Source organism: Rattus norvegicus, chromosome 20 (genome assembly GCF_036323735.1).
Source record: "Rattus norvegicus strain BN/NHsdMcwi chromosome 20, GRCr8, whole genome shotgun sequence".
Classification (NCBI taxonomy): domain Eukaryota; kingdom Metazoa; phylum Chordata; class Mammalia; order Rodentia; family Muridae; genus Rattus; species Rattus norvegicus.
In genome coordinates this window covers 6,654,643-6,672,529 of record NC_086038.1, presented here as the reverse complement: position 1 = coordinate 6,672,529, position 17,887 = coordinate 6,654,643, and the positions used below count along the sequence as shown (strand labels likewise).

The window sequence follows — 17,887 nt, the reverse complement described above, 5'->3', positions numbered from 1 at the left end:
CTGAGAATTGAACTCAAAACCTCTGGAAAAGCAGTCAGTGCTCTTAATCTCTGAGCCATTTCTCCAGCCCTCATTAATTTTTAAAAATTTCACAGTTGTAGTCCTTGTTATTGAAACTGTAATATCTACTTTCCTGTGGAGCTCCCTATAGCTGTTAAAGCTGTCAACGCAGTGGCTTGAGGCAGTTGTTACAGGCACTTGGGGCTGGACAGGGAGAAGGCTTCATCCCAGCAGTTTGAAGCCAGCCCAGGCAGGCCAGTGAGGCTGGCAGCGAAAGGCAGCATGCTGTCTGACTTGGACCCCATATGTCAGGCAGCCAGCTTGAGGTGTCGGACCTCACTGCATGGAGAGCTATGTGCTCAGAGTGAAATTCAGAACTAGCTGACTGGAATGCCAGGGTCTGTAGTGTTCCACCTCAGGGAAGCTCAACTCTGGGGTGACTTGGCGGTGTAAAAGCAGGGGACAAAGTTGTTTCTGGAGTGTATAAAAATACTTAAAACTATCTTTAAAACTGCAAGGTGAAGAAAATGTAATGGCTTTCTCGGGATTATGCTTGGATGTTGATAGTCTTAGTTATTATAGACCACTAACTGCCGCTTTGTGAGGCTGCCTCTGGTGTTGGTGTGAGGGGCTGCTAATGACATTTCTTAAGCTCACTCTTTGTTTTCTGTGCATATGGAGTGAACATGTTATTGTTTCTTAGGCCTGAAACCCAGCACCGAGGCTCTGCACCCCACTCCGAGAGCGACATCCCCGAGCAGGAGGAGGAGATTCTGGGGTCTGATGATGATGAACAGGAAGACCCTAACGACTACTGTAAAGGTGTGTGCTTGCCTGTCCAGTGCGGTGATCAGTGCGTCCTGATGTGACCGCCTTGCTCTGTCCTTTGATCAAGATGCAGGAAATGGGGTTTTGCTCTTAGTTGGGTTATATTGCGTTTTTAAGCTTGTTGACCCTGCTAGGGCCTGACCAGAGCCTGGGGTTACATTCTTGCACTCAGCCCCTTTAAAATGTGTTTTCCAGGCTGGGCAGGGTGACACACCTTCAATCCTAGCACTCTCGAGGCAAGGGCAGGCAGATCTCTGAGTCGAGGCCATTCTGATCTGCAGAATGAATTTCAGGACAGCCAGAGCTATGAGACATGTAGAGATTCTGTAACTGACTAGCACTAATTTAAAAGGAAGGAAAGAAATCTTTTCCTCTTTGAAAATTGACAGGATATGCTTACCTACGAAAATTTCAGAGGTGTGGTGAACAGATAGATACCAGAGCTGGCTGTGTAAGCACAGTCTGTGTGTGCCGGGATAATAGGTGTGTGTCGCCACACTCAGCTCAGCTGGTATATAGATTTGTTTTTGTTTTTGTTGTTTGTTTTTTGTTTTTTAAGATTTATTTATGTTTGTATGTGAGTACACCGTTGTTGTCCTCAGACACCAGAAGAGGGCATCAAATCCCATTACAGATGGTTGTGAGCCACCATGTGGTTGCTGGGATTTGAACTCAGGACCTCTGGAAGAGCAGTCAGTGCTCTAACCACTGAGCCATCTCTCCAGCCCTGTTTTTTGTTTTTTTGGTTTTTTGTTTTTGTTTTTGTTTTTGTTTTTTGAGACAGGGTTTCTCTGTGTAACAGCCCTGGCTGTTGGTGTTTGTTTGGTTTTTAACTACTGTAATCCTCTCTGTCCAGGTGACAGCTGCTAAGATGTGTGTAACTGGGCCATCAGGCCTCAGTGGCCACCCTGCTGTGATAAGACTTGCCAGGGTCTTGAGGGCAGACCCTGGAGGATCTGCTTCACTGTCTAGGGGAGCTTGGACCTTTTCCCCCACAGGCATAGATAAATGCCGACATGTATTGTCTGGGACCTGAGGCGGACTTTCTGTTTGCTTTTTTCCCTTTTTCTTTCCTGGGGTGGTTGGGGATGGTTGTCACTGCGTGGCTGGCCAGGAACTCACTGTGCTGACCTACATTGAGAAGAAAGACCTTTCTATAATCATATTTGTTATTATTTCTCTCTGAATTTTTGAGATACCAAATGGAGATTGGTTGATTTTGATAGACATGTTGGGTTTTGAGAGGCCAGCAGTGTGGTAGCCCGTGACCACAGGTTGACGCAGAATATCACATACCTGGTGTGGATTCTCACCCATGCCGTCCTCACACCAAGCTGAGCGACACTGGGACTCGAGGCTCCCATTGAACTCCTCTTACCAGACGTCCATGGTGCATGGGTACGTCTGTGCTGACAGACAGGATGTGGGTGAGCGGTGCTTCTCGGTTCCTCTGACTGCTTCCTTCCCCATCTCCCCCGTCTCTTTCAGGAGGTTATCATCTTGTGAAAATTGGAGATCTATTTAACGGGCGATACCATGTGATTCGAAAATTAGGCTGGGGACACTTTTCCACAGTATGGTTATCATGGGATATTCAGTAAGTTTACACGGGGAGGAAATAGAGGGTGGACCTTGATGTTTTCTTTGACATTCAAGAGGTGATTAGGTCTCTATCTAGGCTGATTACCTTTTTTAAATTTCTCTTTTTTAATAATTAGCATTTACATGCTAATTTTACATAATGGGTTTTATTATGAGTTCCTAACAAGCATGGTTGGTGTGGGTCCCAGAGGCCAGGGACTGATGAAGTCAGTGACTTAGTGTCAGGGAGCACATGGAGCTGCCAGGCTCGAGGCTGCACGAGTATTTAATGAATGGGAAATAGAGAAACTCAGGACCGCCTTTGCACTAGAGTGTGTTTAAGTTTGCAGGTGATTAGGCCAACGGTGCAGGTTCATTTCACTACACCGTTCTCTTAACTGTGTGGGGAAAGTTCTGTCTGTCCCCATAGTCAGAAGGCGGACATTGAATTCAGAGAAGATGTTCAGTCTGAGTTTACCTGGCACAGGTTCTGTTAGCTCCAAATGGCCGGTTTCTACCACTCCTAGGTGCACAGTCGTGTCCTCTGGAAGTGGCTCCATTTGGCCACAGGGTAGTAAGGAATGTCCCCACTCAATGCTAGCTCTTAACTGTGACGGTGGCGGCTGGATAATTGAGTCTGCATTGTCTTTTTAGGGGAAAGAAGTTTGTAGCAATGAAAGTAGTTAAAAGTGCCGAACATTACACAGAGACAGCACTGGATGAGATCCGGCTCCTGAAATCGGTGAGTGTGAGGGAGGCCACCTGTGCATGTGCCCTGGCCAGGGGCAGGGTAGGGCTTCTGCAGGCTTAGAGGCTCCCTAGAGCCGCAGAGGAAGGTCAAGGTATCTGTTTCCTGCATCTTGAGGGATTGATGCATCCAGTGGTTAGATCTGTCTTAGCATCTGCGTATACTCTCCTGCCGAGTAAGCAGAACTTCAGTGACTGTGTTTTATGTGTACCACATACAGTCCATGAGTGTCTTTCATACTTCAGTCAAAAGCAGAGTTAAGGGGTTGGGGATTTGGCTCAGTGGTAGAGCACTTGCTAGGCAAGGCCCTGGGTTCGGTCCCCAGCTCCGAAAAAAAGAATAGGAAAATAAAAAGCAGAGTTATGTGTGTTTATGATAACTACTTTGTTTTGTAAAAATGTATCGTGCCTTGTGTGGTGCTGCACGCCTTTAGTCCTAGCACTCGGGAGGCAGAGGCCTGTGGGTCTGAGTTTGAAGCCAGCCTGGTTTATGTAGCAAAGTCAAGGCTGCAGGTTGAGACTGTCTAACGAGGCACAGCAGCACAGAGCTGTGGTTCTCAGCCTTCCTAACGCTCCGGTCCTTGAACACAGTTCCTTACGTTGTACTGACCCCCCCCCCTCCCCCAACCATGCAGTTATTTTTGTTTCCACTTCATGACGAGTTCCGCTGCTGTCGTGATCCTGATGTAAATGTTCGGAGACAGATTTGAAAGGGGCTGAAACCCATAGGTGGAGACCCACAGGCCCAGAACACAGACTGTGATTGTTGACTGTTTAGACCTCGAAACACAAGCATGTCTTTCCCAAAGCCTTGCCTTTCCTTTTTATAGTGAATTGTGGTGACAGGAGTATGGGGACAGACACTGCTCAGACAGCCTGCTCCCCCTGGTGACTGGTGACTGCTTCACTTGTGCTTAAACATAGCTGTTGCTTCTTCCCAACACAGGTTCGCAATTCAGACCCGAATGATCCAAATGGAGAAATGGTCGTTCAACTACTAGATGACTTTAAAATATCAGGCGTTAATGGAACACGTATCCTTTAAGAACACACTTTTTTCTTTGTTTTTAGTATTATTATTATTATTTTTTAAGCTTTGTGTAAGGATGTGCTGCCTTCATGTATATATGTGCACCCCAAGGTTGCAGTGTTTGCAGAGGTCAGGAAGGGTGTCAGGTAACTTGGAAGTGGGGGGATAGACAGTTGCAATTCCTTCCACACGGGCACTGAGCTCCCAGTTGCTCAACCGTCTCGTCAGCCCTGTTTTCTTTGTTGTATGTGTGCCTGTGTGCGTGCGTGCGTGCATGTGTGCGTGCGTGTGTGCATCCTGGAATGGGGATGGAGCTCAGATATTCACACTTGTTGGCAAGAACTTAGACCCATCAGGTCACCTTACCAGCCCAAGAACTTATTCTCTATTAGTCGTAAAATAGTTTATTACCAGAGAAAGATGCCACCTGGGTCCCTGTTCAAGGTGAACAGTAATAAAATAATTTCCCACAGGTGTGGGTTGTATCTTTGTTTTGTGTCCTCCAGAATATAAAAGAATTTTTAAGAATATCAAAATCTAAAAATAGTGAGTAGATTTGTAGTAACTAAATAAAGGTCTTAGAATTTTTATAGATTAGCTCAGAAATTTTAAGGGAAGTACTTGTTTTGGGGTTTTGTTGGTTTTTTTTTTTGTTTTGTTTTGTTTTTGTTTTTGTTTTTTTTTTTTTTTTTGGTTCTTTTTTTCAGAGCTGGGGACCGAACCCAGGGCCTTGCTCTTCCTAGGCAAGCGCTCTACCACTGAGCTAAATCACCAGCCCCTTGTTGTTTGTTTTTAATAACAAAAGGACTTACCATGTAGCCCGGGCTGACTTTGAATTTACTATGTAGTCGAGGCGGGTCACAAGTGTGACCCATCATACCTGGCAGCCAGTCTTTTTTTTTTTTTTTTTTTTTTTAAAGATAATGGCTATGAAATATTTAGGGTACTTTTCCTGTAGTGTTTATCAGGCTTAGTATAAAGAGAATGAAGTGGTTCTATGTTGCCTGTTGTAACAGCACCTTACATGGGGCTGGAGCAGGGTCAGCTGTTAGGCTACTTACTGTTCTTCAGGAAGATGTTCCCAGCCCCCACGGTGGGGATCTGATGTCCTCCTCTTCCCTTGGGCACAGCACACACGTGAACACGTGTATGTCTAGGGAATACAACATGCACATAAAGGAAGATAAATGCTTTTAAAGGAATTTTTTTTAACAGTACCAAGAATTGAACCTGGGGCCTCAGGATTGCCAGGCAGGTCCTCTGCTACTGAGCCACATTCCCAGCCCCTTAAAAGATTAAATCCCGGGGCTGGGGATTTAGCTCAGTGGTAGAGCGCTTGCCTAGGAAGCGCAAGGCCCTGGGTTCGGTCCCCAGCTCCGAAAAAAAGATCCAAAAAAAAAAAAAAAGATTAAATGTTTACATCCTATTATAAACAGTGACTTAGAACAAATCTTCCTTTAGGTTTTAGAGTTGGAGAGACTGATTTTCTCATTGGGCAGTTACGTAGGTGTGCAGGGAGCGCGGGCAGGAATGTGCCGAGACGGGACTCTGACACTGCTCGCTCAGCAGCCACTAGGGACGGAAGGAGTGCGGTTCTGGGTTTTGATTGGTCAGCCCTTCATACCTGTGAGCCTCTGCTTCCATTTAACGTGTCTGAATGTTTTGTCTGATCATATGTGTATATAGTGTGCTGCCCATGGAGACCAGGAGAGGGCGTTGGATTCCTTGAGACTAGAGTTAGAAAGACTGGGAATGGCCTTGCAGGACCTGGGAGTCAATCCATGTCCTAGAAAAACAGCCTGTGCACTTAACAATTGAGCCACCCCGCCACCCCCTCAGGCCTATTTCTTAATCTTAGGCAATCCTAGTAGCACACACCCCCACATGGTTATACCCATCTCTCTGAGATTAGCAGATAGCTCTCAGTGCAGTCATTCTGCCCACAGAACTCAACCTGGTAACTTTAAATTCTACTCATAAATGTCATGGCATACTTAGAGACGTCAAAAGATAACTCACCATGTGGGGACTGGGGGATGAACTCAGGCTTGGTGGCAAATGTCTCTGCAGCCCTTAAGCCACTGAGCCATCTGGAACACACTTTTTAATTCACAACTTGAGCTCCCTTGCCACAATTTAAACCTTGAAGCCTTTAGGATTTCTTTCCTGCTGTTACCATTGCTAAGAAGGAGCAGTAAGAATGCAGCTTCACGTCTTCTAGAGTTAGCCTGATTAGGAAAGGCTGTTTGTAAAACTGCTCCTAGGGTTAAGACGTCTGCTTCGACTATAACAAAGTCAAAAAGAAATATTCAAGCTTTATTTCTCACTGTGTAGCCCTGGCTGACCTGAGCTTACCACGCACACTCATGACGATGTCAGCCTGCTTGTGCAGGGCGCTTACCTGTGCTTCCCTTACGTGTAGTCACACTCTCTGCTACTTTCCTTGTCACTTCCCCAAAAGATTCCAGTAGCAATAAAAGTGCCTAAAACTGACCACCTGCTGCCAGCACCCGCACCCACCACCCTGTGCCATGTGAGGCCACAGCCTAGCGTCTCACCTCATGAATTACTTAGTGTGCTGTGCAGAGTTAGGACTATTTCATTAGAAAGCCTAACACTGACCTCTCATGGGTCATTAGATGTGCACCCCATGTTCAGGATAGTCTTAGATATCATCAGTGAAGTGTGCCTGAATACACTGCTGTCTGCTGAGAGCCACCCAAACCCATCACAATCTCAACCAGTCAGACTCGGGCTCAACCCACCGGAGATCGGTAAGGAAGTGAACAGACCTGCAGGTGGAAACGAGACTTAGAATGCGTGCACTGTAATTCTCAGAGAACTTAACCAGGACCGCTCAGTGTCATCTGAACACAGCCCCTCTTGTTAATTAGCTGGTACCAGCCAGTACCTGTGTAGGGAGATCTCACCTCCCCATCGGGCGGGTGTGTTTAGTGTTGCAGAGCGATACAGTTGCTTTCCAGGATAACCTCCCGCAGCAGATGCCTGGTTACCTGTTATCTGCTACCTACACTAACAAGGTGTCAGACTTAGCCATCATCCCAGTGGGGAGCTTGGGGACAAGCATGGTGCTGGAGCGGAGCTGAGAGCGGACATCCTGCTCCTTGGGCAGCAGGCAGAGAGACACACGCCAGGCCTGGTGTGAGCTTTTGAAGCCTCAAAGCCTTCCCTGGTGACTTATCCTCTATTAAGGCTGCACCTTATCCCTCCCTGCCTGAGCCTGTGGAGGGAGGCCAGTCCCATTCCAGCAGCCACAGTCAACTACATAGGAACTCTGAGGACCTCCGTGCCAGTGGAGCCTCTGTGTTTTCTCTGCCTATTTATCAGGAGGGTGACTGCTTAGCATACGTGCTTCCTCCGCCCTCTCAGACCCAGGCCCTCAAGCAGTTGTGTGGCTTGGTGCTCCTGCAGTGTTTAAAAACTGGTCTTTGTGTCCATGCAGGCCTCTGCGGGGCAGTGGCCATTGCTGGGGTGGATTTGAGGGCTCTCATCTGACAGCCCCTGGACTATACTTTGCCTTCTGTTTACTGTTAGAGCCCTGGTAATAATTCATCTCCTATTTCTTGAAAAATGTTCAGTGACCTGAGAGTAATAACCCCAGACTCCTTGCCCTAGAGATGCAGGCACGTTTGACCTCGGTTTGACCCTTTCCTTCTTCCTTATGCTGTGTCCACTCCTTCTGAACTCAAAAGACTGCATGGCCCTCTGACATTGAACTCTTACGGCTGACATTTTGTCTCTGCTTATACAGTCCAATGCCCAGCTCCTCACAAACCATTGGTTTTTATTTTCATTTTAGCCTCATTTCCAGTCCAGCCAGTACATGATGCCTTTGCACTCACTCTGGGGATAACCTGTTAACACCACAATTAGTTTTCTTTAAGCCCACATTTCTGCTCTCTTTAACATTTTCTCTTTTGAGCACTTCCTCATGTGCTCACTCATATATACCAGACCAGCTTCCAATCCTCCTGTCTCCGCCCCAGTGCTAGGGCTCCAGGCACACTGCTCAGCGTGGGTAGTGATGCAGGACAGGACCATCTCCAGCTCTGCTGCTCCTTGTGTTTGAGTTTTAATTTATTTATTCTTTTATGAGTACACCATTGCTATCTTCAGACACACCAGAAGAGGGCATCGGATCCCATTACAGATGGTTGTGAGCCACCATGTGGGTGCTGGGAATTGAACTCAGGACCTCTGGAAGAGCAGCCAGTGCTGTTGACCCTGAGCCATCTGTCCAGCCCTCAAGGTTTACTTCTATGATTGGACCAAACAGAAGTGACCGTTTTCTTTTCTTTATATTCGTTGAGACCTTCCTGAATATGGTACCAAGGACCTTGTGACTGACTCTCTCTGGATTGTTGTTGTTGTGGTGGTGTTGTTGTTCTACGGGAACAGCGTTGCAGCCCTTGAGCAGAAGCTGGTTGCTGTTCTCTCATCCTTCCGATTCTTCTCTACCTGTTGTTTCCTCTCTTGGGTCCTTGACACTTGAATACTTGAAGGACATGAGCAGACACCCACCATGGTGGTCTAGCTTTCCCTCTGCTCTCTGCTGCTGCCTGGGACGCCTAGATGCACAACTCAGTCTGCCTAGAGAGGCTCAGGGCCTTCCCCTGAGGGGCTACTGCCCTTGTTGCCCAGGGACCACCGTCATCTGTTTGTTTGTCTGTCTGAATTGGGCAAATAGAGCCCACTTGTCCCATCCCTTAGTTTAGGTCTGTGGTGGTTTTCTCGGGTTAGTTTTGTCCGTTGTACTGTGAGGGATACACGTGTTCTTTATGGTACCATGTAAACACATGGTGTGAGTAGACAGCACACTGAGGTGCTACCCTGCTGTGAGTGACAGTGACAGTGCTGTGTCTGACACTGGTCTAGTAGGTGCCCACAGGTCACAGGAGGCTGAGTCCACACGCCAAGATGGCTTTGGTGTTCTCTGGTAAATGTCTGCTGCCTCTCCTGGAGATCTGTGTTTATGTTGGCTCATTCTAAAGTGGTGTGTTAACTTCCTGCAGAGTGGTGGCACCTCTCCAGCCAGCCCAGTTCACGGCAGTCTGCGCCACACAGTAGTGTGGTCCTGTTAGCAACAGCAAGATGGTGCTTGTTTCTCTTGGGTTCCACAGCCATCTTCTGGGAGTGGGGGGGCTAGGCTACGTTTTAGCGGCTTAGGCCTGCAGCTCGGCTGGAATGGTGAGGATGCTGTGGGGGAGCGGCAGGCAGGCAGTAAGACCAGTGCCTGGTACCAGGATGAACATGGCCGCTCTGTCTTTATGAAGCAAGTCACAGACACTCAGTGTGTAACGCTCCACTACAGACAAAGAAGCATGCTGCCACCTTCCCGTTTCAGTTACGTTTTGTATCTTGTCTTTGTTCTTTATGTTGAGTTTGTGAGAGCCTGCCTGTTACCCCAGTTACTCTGAGCGGAACCTGGCTCTGACTGCACAGCCAGACTGGTCTTTCCTCTCACCATGAGTATATAATGCTGTCTAAATTAATGTGTACAATTCATCAGTCCTAGCCGGCCTGTCTTGCCACTTTATGATATTGTCAGTGACTGCAGTGCTTTTTAAGCGGGCCTGTGACTGAAGGCCTCCATGCTTCTGTTGTGCTAGAGCCACCTTCCCCCGCTTTCCTGTGCCTCTTTCCTTAATGAACTCTAGATATCTGCATGGTGTTTGAAGTTTTAGGACATCATCTACTCAAGTGGATCATCAAGTCCAACTATCAGGGGCTTCCGCTGCCTTGTGTCAAAAAAATTATTCAGCAAGTATGTATGTTGGTCACTGCTGTGCGGGATACCCTCACCCCATTGCTGTGTCTGTGAGAAGTGTCTGACTGTGTTACTATGTAGCCCATGCTGCCCCAGAACTCAGGCTTGCTTCTGCCTCCCTGGTCCTGGGATTAAAGGGTTTCTTCCACCTCTACACCTGGCTTATGGTGTTTTCTCTTGCTAATAAAATGGACTAAGGATTAGGACTGGGAAGTGGCTCACTAGGAAATTGTCTGCATGTAAATGTGGAGACAAAAGCTTGGCCTTGTGGGCTTTTGTTTTGTTTTCTTATGTGTTTTGTGTTTTGCCTCCATGTCTGCATCTTGTGTAGGCAGAGGCTCAATGAGCGTTCCCCTAAGCTGCAGTTTAAGGCAGTTGTGAACTGTCATGGTTGCCTGGGTCTTCTGGAAGAAGAGCCAGTACTCTGTGCGTGCGTGCGTGCGTGCGTTGTGATGTCTTCCTTTCCCTGCAAGCTTGGCTCGTGTGTAGACGAGGCTCCTGCTTTGTTTCCGTTTAGGTGCTCCAGGGTCTGGATTACTTACACACCAAGTGCCGGATCATCCACACTGACATCAAGCCGGAAAACATCCTGTTGTCCGTGAACGAGCAGTACATTCGGAGGCTGGCTGCAGAGGCCACAGAGTGGCAACGGTCTGGAGCTCCCCCACCATCGGGGTCTGCAGGTACATGGGGTGCTTCCCTTGACCCGCAGGAATTTCTGTTTGTATTAGGTCACAAGACATGAGTAGAACTCACTGCCGAGATACTTTAGCGATGGCAGCAGCATTAAGGAGACCGGTATCTCTTCCAAGCGGGAAGAGAATGAAGAGCTGGTATTTTAGATGCACATATTCACTGTAGTAAGGTAGCTGGCTTACACTACATCTTTATTTGTTGGCCTTTTAGATTTTCACTGAATTCTCTGTAGGGGCATGTGGATTTGCACATGTGGATGTTAGGACAACTTTTGGGAGCTAGTTCTCTACCTTGTGGACCCTAGTGATCAGTCCCAGGTATTTAGAAAGCAGCTGTCTTCTTGCTAAGCCAGGTTCCTGACCTTCGATTTGAACTTTTTAGGATGAGTCATCTTGTACAGTAGGCCAGGCTGGATTTGAACTCCTGATTGTTCGGCCTTAGGCTCCGACACCGGGTGCTCCCTGGGTGGCTGTCTCTGTGTTTGCCTCTTGGTGCTCACACGTGCTCACTCATGACACTGCCAGGGAGCGCTGCTGGGTTGCCTTGATGGAGGAGGACCGTGGCCCGGTTTGACGGGAACAGTAGCAGGTGGACTTTCTTGGGTGCAGTTGGGTGGAGCAAGTGCCACAGCGCTGTGCTCACTGGGCTCTGATGGCTGCTATGCTGCTTTCCATAGGCAGTGCAGACCTTAATTAATGTGGTTTTAATTGTATTTAAAGGAAGAACAAAGAAGAGGTGAGGTTGTTGACTAGGGTTTAGTTTTGTAAGATGAGAGGATGGGTTTTATGTCATTCTTTAAACCCTAATTATAAGTGCTTTTGGAAGGAAGGTGAAGCATGTAAACTAAACTGTTCTTCACTGCATGCCACGTGGTGACTGGGTAGCTCTTGATGTCACCTCCCTTACCCTTTAAAGCTGCCAGCTAGCAGGTGAGCCAGCAAGTGAGCCGGCATTTGTCCTGCAGAAGTGGTGAGCAGAGTTTGATCCCTAGAACACATATAGACCTGACTCGAAGAGTGCCCTGGGCATACATGCAGTGTGCTCAGAGCCACGCCGTAGCTGTGCTTTACTGAAGTGGGAAGTGTGTATGGAAGCTGAAGTGCTGCTGGCACAAGCAGCATCAGCTGTGAGACCCATGGAGCTTGGCGCGGCTAGATGGCGCTGGTGCAGAGAACAGTTCAGTCTTCGAAACTTTGGCTCAGCTGGGCAGGGTGGCGCGTGTCTTTAATTCAGCAGAGGCAAGTGGTTCTGAGTTTGAGGCCAGCCAGGTCCACATAGTTAAGACCCTCTCTTTAAAACACAAAACCACTTAAATAGCTTGGCCACTTTCTGTCTATCGATTGTTGTCTTTAAAAGTAATGCAGTTTCCTGGTTGTCACTTAGAGGATGTAGGCTGTGTGGGCACGGGCGCCCTCCATCCGGCAGTGTCTTTCCAAGCCTGCCTCCTGCCCCCGCTCCCCGCCCCCTGCCCCTTGCCCCCGCCCCACTCTAACCTGCTCCGTCTCCTTTCTTTTCAGTCAGCACTGCTCCACAGCCTAAGCCAGTAAGTATGAGCACACAGTGCTTCTGTTCACTTCTGCTCTCTGGGCGCTGGGCACGGGTGTGATGTGGAGGTCATAGCTTGTTTAGAGTTTGAAAACCAAACAGAAAGACTATTTCCTGCGCTTCTGGGATTTGTCTCCAATAAATGTCATCGTGTCTTCAACAAGTTTGTACTGATGAGGCTTCTGTAATAGAGGTGTCTGAGTAACCAGCCCCACAGACCACAGAAGATGAAGACCTGTTGTTAATGTCCTTTTAATTCAGTTTCATAGAAAATCTGCTGATTTTACATTAATGAAATACTAGGGAAAGAGTGGAATTTAATTAGGAAATAATTAAAGTTAACAGTTGTCTCCAACCAGGGGTAATGGATTAGCCACCTGAAGGCTTTATCTGTTTGTAATCTCCGCCCAGGCTGACAAAATGTCAAAGAATAAGAAGAAGAAATTGAAGAAGAAGCAGAAGCGCCAGGCAGAATTACTAGAGAAGCGAATGCAGGAAATTGAGGAAATGGAGAAAGAGTCGGGCCCTGGGCAAAAAAGACCTAACAAGCAAGAAGAATCAGAGAGTCCTGTTGAAAGACCCTTGACAGAGAACCCACCTAATAAAATGACCCAAGAGAAACTTGGTATAAAAGAGCGTTGCAGCAATGACTTGATGGCACTTGAGCACTGGGTTATCTTGTTTGTAATGTTTGCTTTCGGGTATGCAGCTCATCTCGGGGGTGTCCTGTAAGAATTCACGCTGGTCTGATGTAGGCAGGCAATAGATACTACAGTGTAACCTGTTGCCTTCTCTGCAGAAGTGGAGATAGACTTTGTAGCCATTGGGTAAAGATGAGGTCTTGGTCCTTCTGTCAGGCGGTGTTGTGTTGGAGGGCTGCTGTGTTTTCTTGGTTTGATGCCACGCAGTTTGAGCTGTAGTGAATGTTTTGGTCTTTTGAGAATTGCCCTGTTTGTTGTTCTCTAGCACATAGACACATGCATCCTTCTCTGTTTGTTCCTTTAGAAGAGTCGAGTTCCATTGGCCAGGATCAGACACTCACGGAGCATGGTGGAGAGGGTGGTGCGCCAGAAATTAATTGCAATGGAGTGATTGGAATCGTTAATTACACTGCAAACAGTAACAATGAAACCTTGAGGCTTAAAGAGGACCTACATAATGCCAATGACTGTGATGGCCGCACTCTGAAGCAGGAACCTAGCTTCCTAAGCTCTCCAAATGGAGACAGTAGTCCGTCTCCAGAAACAGACTCTTGCACACCTTCGGGCTCGGAGGTGCCCGAGACCATGGCGTGCCAGGCCTCTGTAGAGCGGTCACTCACCCTCACCCAACAGGACATCACCCACCTGCAGGAGCGCATCCGGGCACATACGCCTTCTGGGGATGAGCAGGAGCGGGAACACAATGGAGCGCTGGACAGCAAAGGTACCACAGGGGCCTCCCTGCTCATTCCTGCTCAGCCTGCTCTTGAATTTCTAGACAGACGACTGCCAAGGTTTTTGTAAAACTGCACTTTTTTAAAAAGATTTATTCATTTATTATATATGAGTACACTGTCGCTGTCTTCAGACACACCAGATCTCTTTACAGATGGTCGTGAGCCACCATGTGGTTGCTGGGAATTGAACTCGGGACCTCTGGAAGAGTAGTCGGTGCTCTTAACCGCTGAGCCATCTCTCCAGCCCACAAAACTGCATTTTTATGGCCAGTGTCTGGTTTGGTTTTTTTTGGTGGGGAGACAGGTGTTTTATTCAGTGATGGGTGGGGATGGGGTGGACAGACTCTGCTCTGGGAGGAACTACCGCTGAGCTACATCTCCTGGTAGGTAGCAGTTGTCCACCACATCCGGTGTGTAAACCTGTGGATAACCAGCTTTAAGTGCACTGCTCCCAGCATCCCGCAGGGACTAGAAACTGGAGCCTTAGAACGATTCATGAGAGGTTGCCTGGGGTTTGGGGGCAGACTGAGTCTCACCCTGGAGACCTTGGCTGTCCTTAGGATTATCTTGTGTTCATTTTAAACTCTTTTACTGATAATGGCTATTGTCTGTAGGAAAATTCTCTGCTGGAAATTTTCTTATTAATCCCCTGGAGCCAAAAAATGCAGAAAAGCTCAAAGTGAAGATTGCTGATCTTGGGAATGCCTGCTGGGTGGTAAGTCACACTTTCTGGTGCTGCACTCTGAGGTGACTGGGGAAGGACAGTCGGGCTCGGTGACACTTTTGGGAAGTTGGATGTATTCATGAGTACTGTATGATGTAGAGAAGAGTCAGGCCCTGCTGTTCCCTGTTCTCAGTTGCTCTGCTTGTTTGCCCAAACTCCCCTTAGGCCCTTGGCACCCGGCCTCGACATGGACGTTGGCTTGAAAGTTGGATCCTTTTAGATTCATTTAACACTTTTTTACCAGTAGTTGATAGGGCATTGAGTTGGCCATACAGTGATGGGACACGTGGACCTGTGTGGCAGTGTCTCCGTATGGGTGTCTCCGTGCCTGCCCTCTGTGCAGTTTCCGGGAACCAGGTCGCAGGAGGAGTTGCTGATCAAAAGCTTCCTGCTTTTCTATGTTGATTCTAAAGCTTTTGATGAAGTGTTACATTACTTAACTTCAGAATCCATGTAATTATAACTTTTATTACTAGTTTCTTTGCATCTTATATATCTAGTTAGTTTTACAAGTGGCTTTTTGTTTTGAGTTGTGGTTTTATAGTTGTTTTGTTTTTCTTTTTTGTACCAGGCTAGTTCCAAACCTCAGATCCACGCGCCCTGCTGTGTTTAGGAGTTTCAAAATAAGATCCTACAGTAGACCAGGCTGGCCTCGCGTTCTCTGTGCGGTGGGCACCTTGAGATCTGCCTCACTCAGTTCCCAACTGTTTGACTTCCAGGCGTGAACCATCATGCCTGGCCCGGAATTTTTCCCATTCTTTTCTGGGCAGCCCTCCTTTAACTCAGGGTCTCTTACCGACCCAGGGCCTAGCCACTTTTCAGCTAGCTTGACCTGCCTGTGACCTCCAAAGAGCCTTCTGGATGCCTTCCCTGCCTGTCCTCTCTGTAGGTGCTGGGGTCCCACTTAGGCCTAACTTAGCCATTCCCCAGCCCAGATACCTCCTTTCCCATATAGCTACTGAAATGTCTGTAAGGTCTTGACCCTTCACATTCGGTGATGTCGCCACCGCTGTCCCACCTGGCTGCACCCTGGTCACCTCTCACTGTCATCAACTTGCCTACATCCGGCATTCAGTTTATAACTTTGAGTTTTGTTGGGTTTTTTTTTGTTGTTGTTGTTATTGTTTTTTTGTTTTGTGGTTTATTAGCTTGCTTGCTTTTTTTCTTTTATGTATTATTGTACACCTGTGTGTGGTTTAGAGACAATTCGGGTTTGAAACTAGAGTTTGACTCACTGTGCTGGGGTCTTACCTGTGTACCAGGAGTAGATTAAGTGGGCATGTCTCGTGCATCCTGCCAACCTGCCCTTTGGGAGTGAGTGCCTGCAGGCATTACTCTAACCAATTTCGGGAGAAAACAGTGCCTCAGCCCTACAGCAGCCTGGTCCTGCTGAGCATTGCAGGCCCACTCTCTGAAAGGGTAAGAGAGATTTATAGTCTAGCCCCGCCTGCAAACACCCTACCCCAGCACAGCCCCAACATGGTGGCTCACGCCTTTAATCCCAGCTCTCCAGGGGCGGAGACGGGTGGATCTCTGCAGAGCAAGTTCTAGGACAGCTGGGGCTACAGCGAGAAACCCTATCTTAAAACCCAAAACAGGAAGGAAGGAAGGGAGGGAGGGAGGGAGGGAGGGAGGGAGGGAGGGAAGAAGGAAGGAAGGAAGGAAGGAAGGAAAGGAAGGAAGGAAGGAAGGAAGGAAGGAAGGAATGAATGAATGCTGGCATTGGAAAGCACAGTAAGTCAGGAAAAGCTCTCTTGGGAAGCCACACCAACAGGGTGAACCAACAAGGCCAAGATCTAGAAACACTAGAGGAATGGCAGGACAGTCAGTCGGCAAGAGATATCTGGGGCACAGTGAAAGACCACATCCACCCATGGACTGGGAGAAGAAGGATTTCATTCCAGAGGCAGGAAAGAAAGCATTGCTGATAGTTGAAGCAGAAGGTCCTTGCTGTGTTGTGCTGTAACGGAAGGCACCAGAACTGACGTGTAGAGCCTTAGGCCAGCTCTTCAGACCCTCGGAGGGCGGGCTCCTTTACTGTAGAGTGAGTGAGGAGCAGCTGCAAAGGATGGACTGCACCTAGTCCTAGGTAAAGGGAGGACCGGGCTCCACCCACCATCACGGACCTTACCTTACATAACAAAGCACACACCTTTCAAGAATTACTCTGAAGGTTAATGCTCTCAATGCTGCAGTTCAAGGTCAGATCAGAGATGGTTTAACAGTGAAGAACAATTATCACTTACAGAGAACCAGAATTTGATTCCCAGCCCCCACACTGGACAAATCACAACTGCCTGTAGCTCCATCCCCAGGTATCAGCGTCTCCCAGGCGCACGTGCATGCACTAGCTGATACACTGCGCATATGATTCTATGTGTGTGTCTGCACCTAGTGCCTGAGGAGGACCTCAGATCCCCTGGAACTAGAGCTACAGACGGTTGGGTTGTGAGCCACCGTGTGGGTGCTGAGAACCAGACCCAACAAGAGTAGCAAGCCCTCTAGACCACTGCACATCTCTGCTGTCCTTAGATAATCTTTAAAGTGTGGATTCTTTTTTGAGACAGAGTCTCACTAAATAGCCTTGCTGGCCAGGAAGTCCCAGTGTAGAACTCCTAGCGATCTGCCTGCTTCGGCCTCTGCAATGCTGCGGTTAAAGGCCTGTACTACAACAGTAGACATGAATTTCTTAGAGAATAAAGAAGACAGATGAACAGGTTGGGTGAGCAGCATCGACTGTCACTTAGTTCCTCAAGGTTGCTCAGCATTAAAGATGTGTGTGACGTAGGTGAGGCGTGCGGAAAGGTGCTCCAGGCCAAGGCACTCACAGACATCAGCCTGGGTGTCCCAGCTATGCCATCTGACTGGTCAGCAGAGAGGAAAGTCCCTCCATCCTGGCCATGGGAGCAGCCTGTCAGGGCAGCAACACAGCAGGAATGGGAAGCTTTAGTGTGTCACTCTGACCAGCGGACAGGCCTATGCAGGTTGGGCCATCCAGACCTGCAGACGGTATATTCATTACAGTGAAACTAGACTAGAACTCAGTGGCAGGAGACCTGGGGATTAGAGAGATGACTGGATGCTGTCTGTGCATGGGCAGTCAAAGGACAACCTGCCAGAGTTGGTCCTCTCTGGGGTGTGGATTCCAGGGATGAAACTCAGATTGGCAGGCGTCTGTGCCTACTGGGCATCACCAGTCCTGGCCTGTGTGTTTCCAAGTTGTGTGTGTGCTTTCAGTGACCGTCCCCAAGGACCAGCTCCTCCTCTCCATAGCTGTGTTTGTCTCCAACTGCAGTGTTTGCCTGCTCTGTTGATGGTCCTCCCCTGGAATCCTTCTGCCCTGCTCGCCCAGTTCCGTGCCAAGTCTCAGCCTGAGCCATGCTGCCTTTCTGCCTGTCTTAGCAGGACTGTAGGCTGTGTGCTCTACACATCTGAGCATCCATTGTATAAGAGCTTGCACGTTGGGGGCTGGAGAGATGGCTCAGCGGTTAGAGCACTGACTGCTCTTCC

At 48.2% G+C, this 17,887-nt stretch overlaps 1 protein-coding gene across 2 annotated transcripts in view; it reads left to right on the top strand.

Annotated features, from left to right (window-relative positions):
* Window positions 1-17,887, top strand: part of Srpk1 (SRSF protein kinase 1) — a 36,591-nt gene that overhangs the window by 11,600 nt on the left and 7,104 nt on the right. For both annotated transcript variants that reach the window (XM_039098821.2, NM_001025726.1), the window contains exons 3-12: window positions 704-822; window positions 2,317-2,425; window positions 3,064-3,151; window positions 4,103-4,190; window positions 9,865-9,971; window positions 10,492-10,657; window positions 12,188-12,213; window positions 12,627-12,840; window positions 13,221-13,640; window positions 14,268-14,368. In XM_039098821.2, coding sequence (XP_038954749.1) covers window positions 3,083-3,151; window positions 4,103-4,190; window positions 9,865-9,971; window positions 10,492-10,657; window positions 12,188-12,213; window positions 12,627-12,840; window positions 13,221-13,640; window positions 14,268-14,368 — 1,191 coding nt within the window. In that variant the 5' untranslated portion in view covers window positions 704-822; window positions 2,317-2,425; window positions 3,064-3,082. The remainder of the gene's footprint in view (window positions 1-703; window positions 823-2,316; window positions 2,426-3,063; window positions 3,152-4,102; window positions 4,191-9,864; window positions 9,972-10,491; window positions 10,658-12,187; window positions 12,214-12,626; window positions 12,841-13,220; window positions 13,641-14,267; window positions 14,369-17,887) is intronic.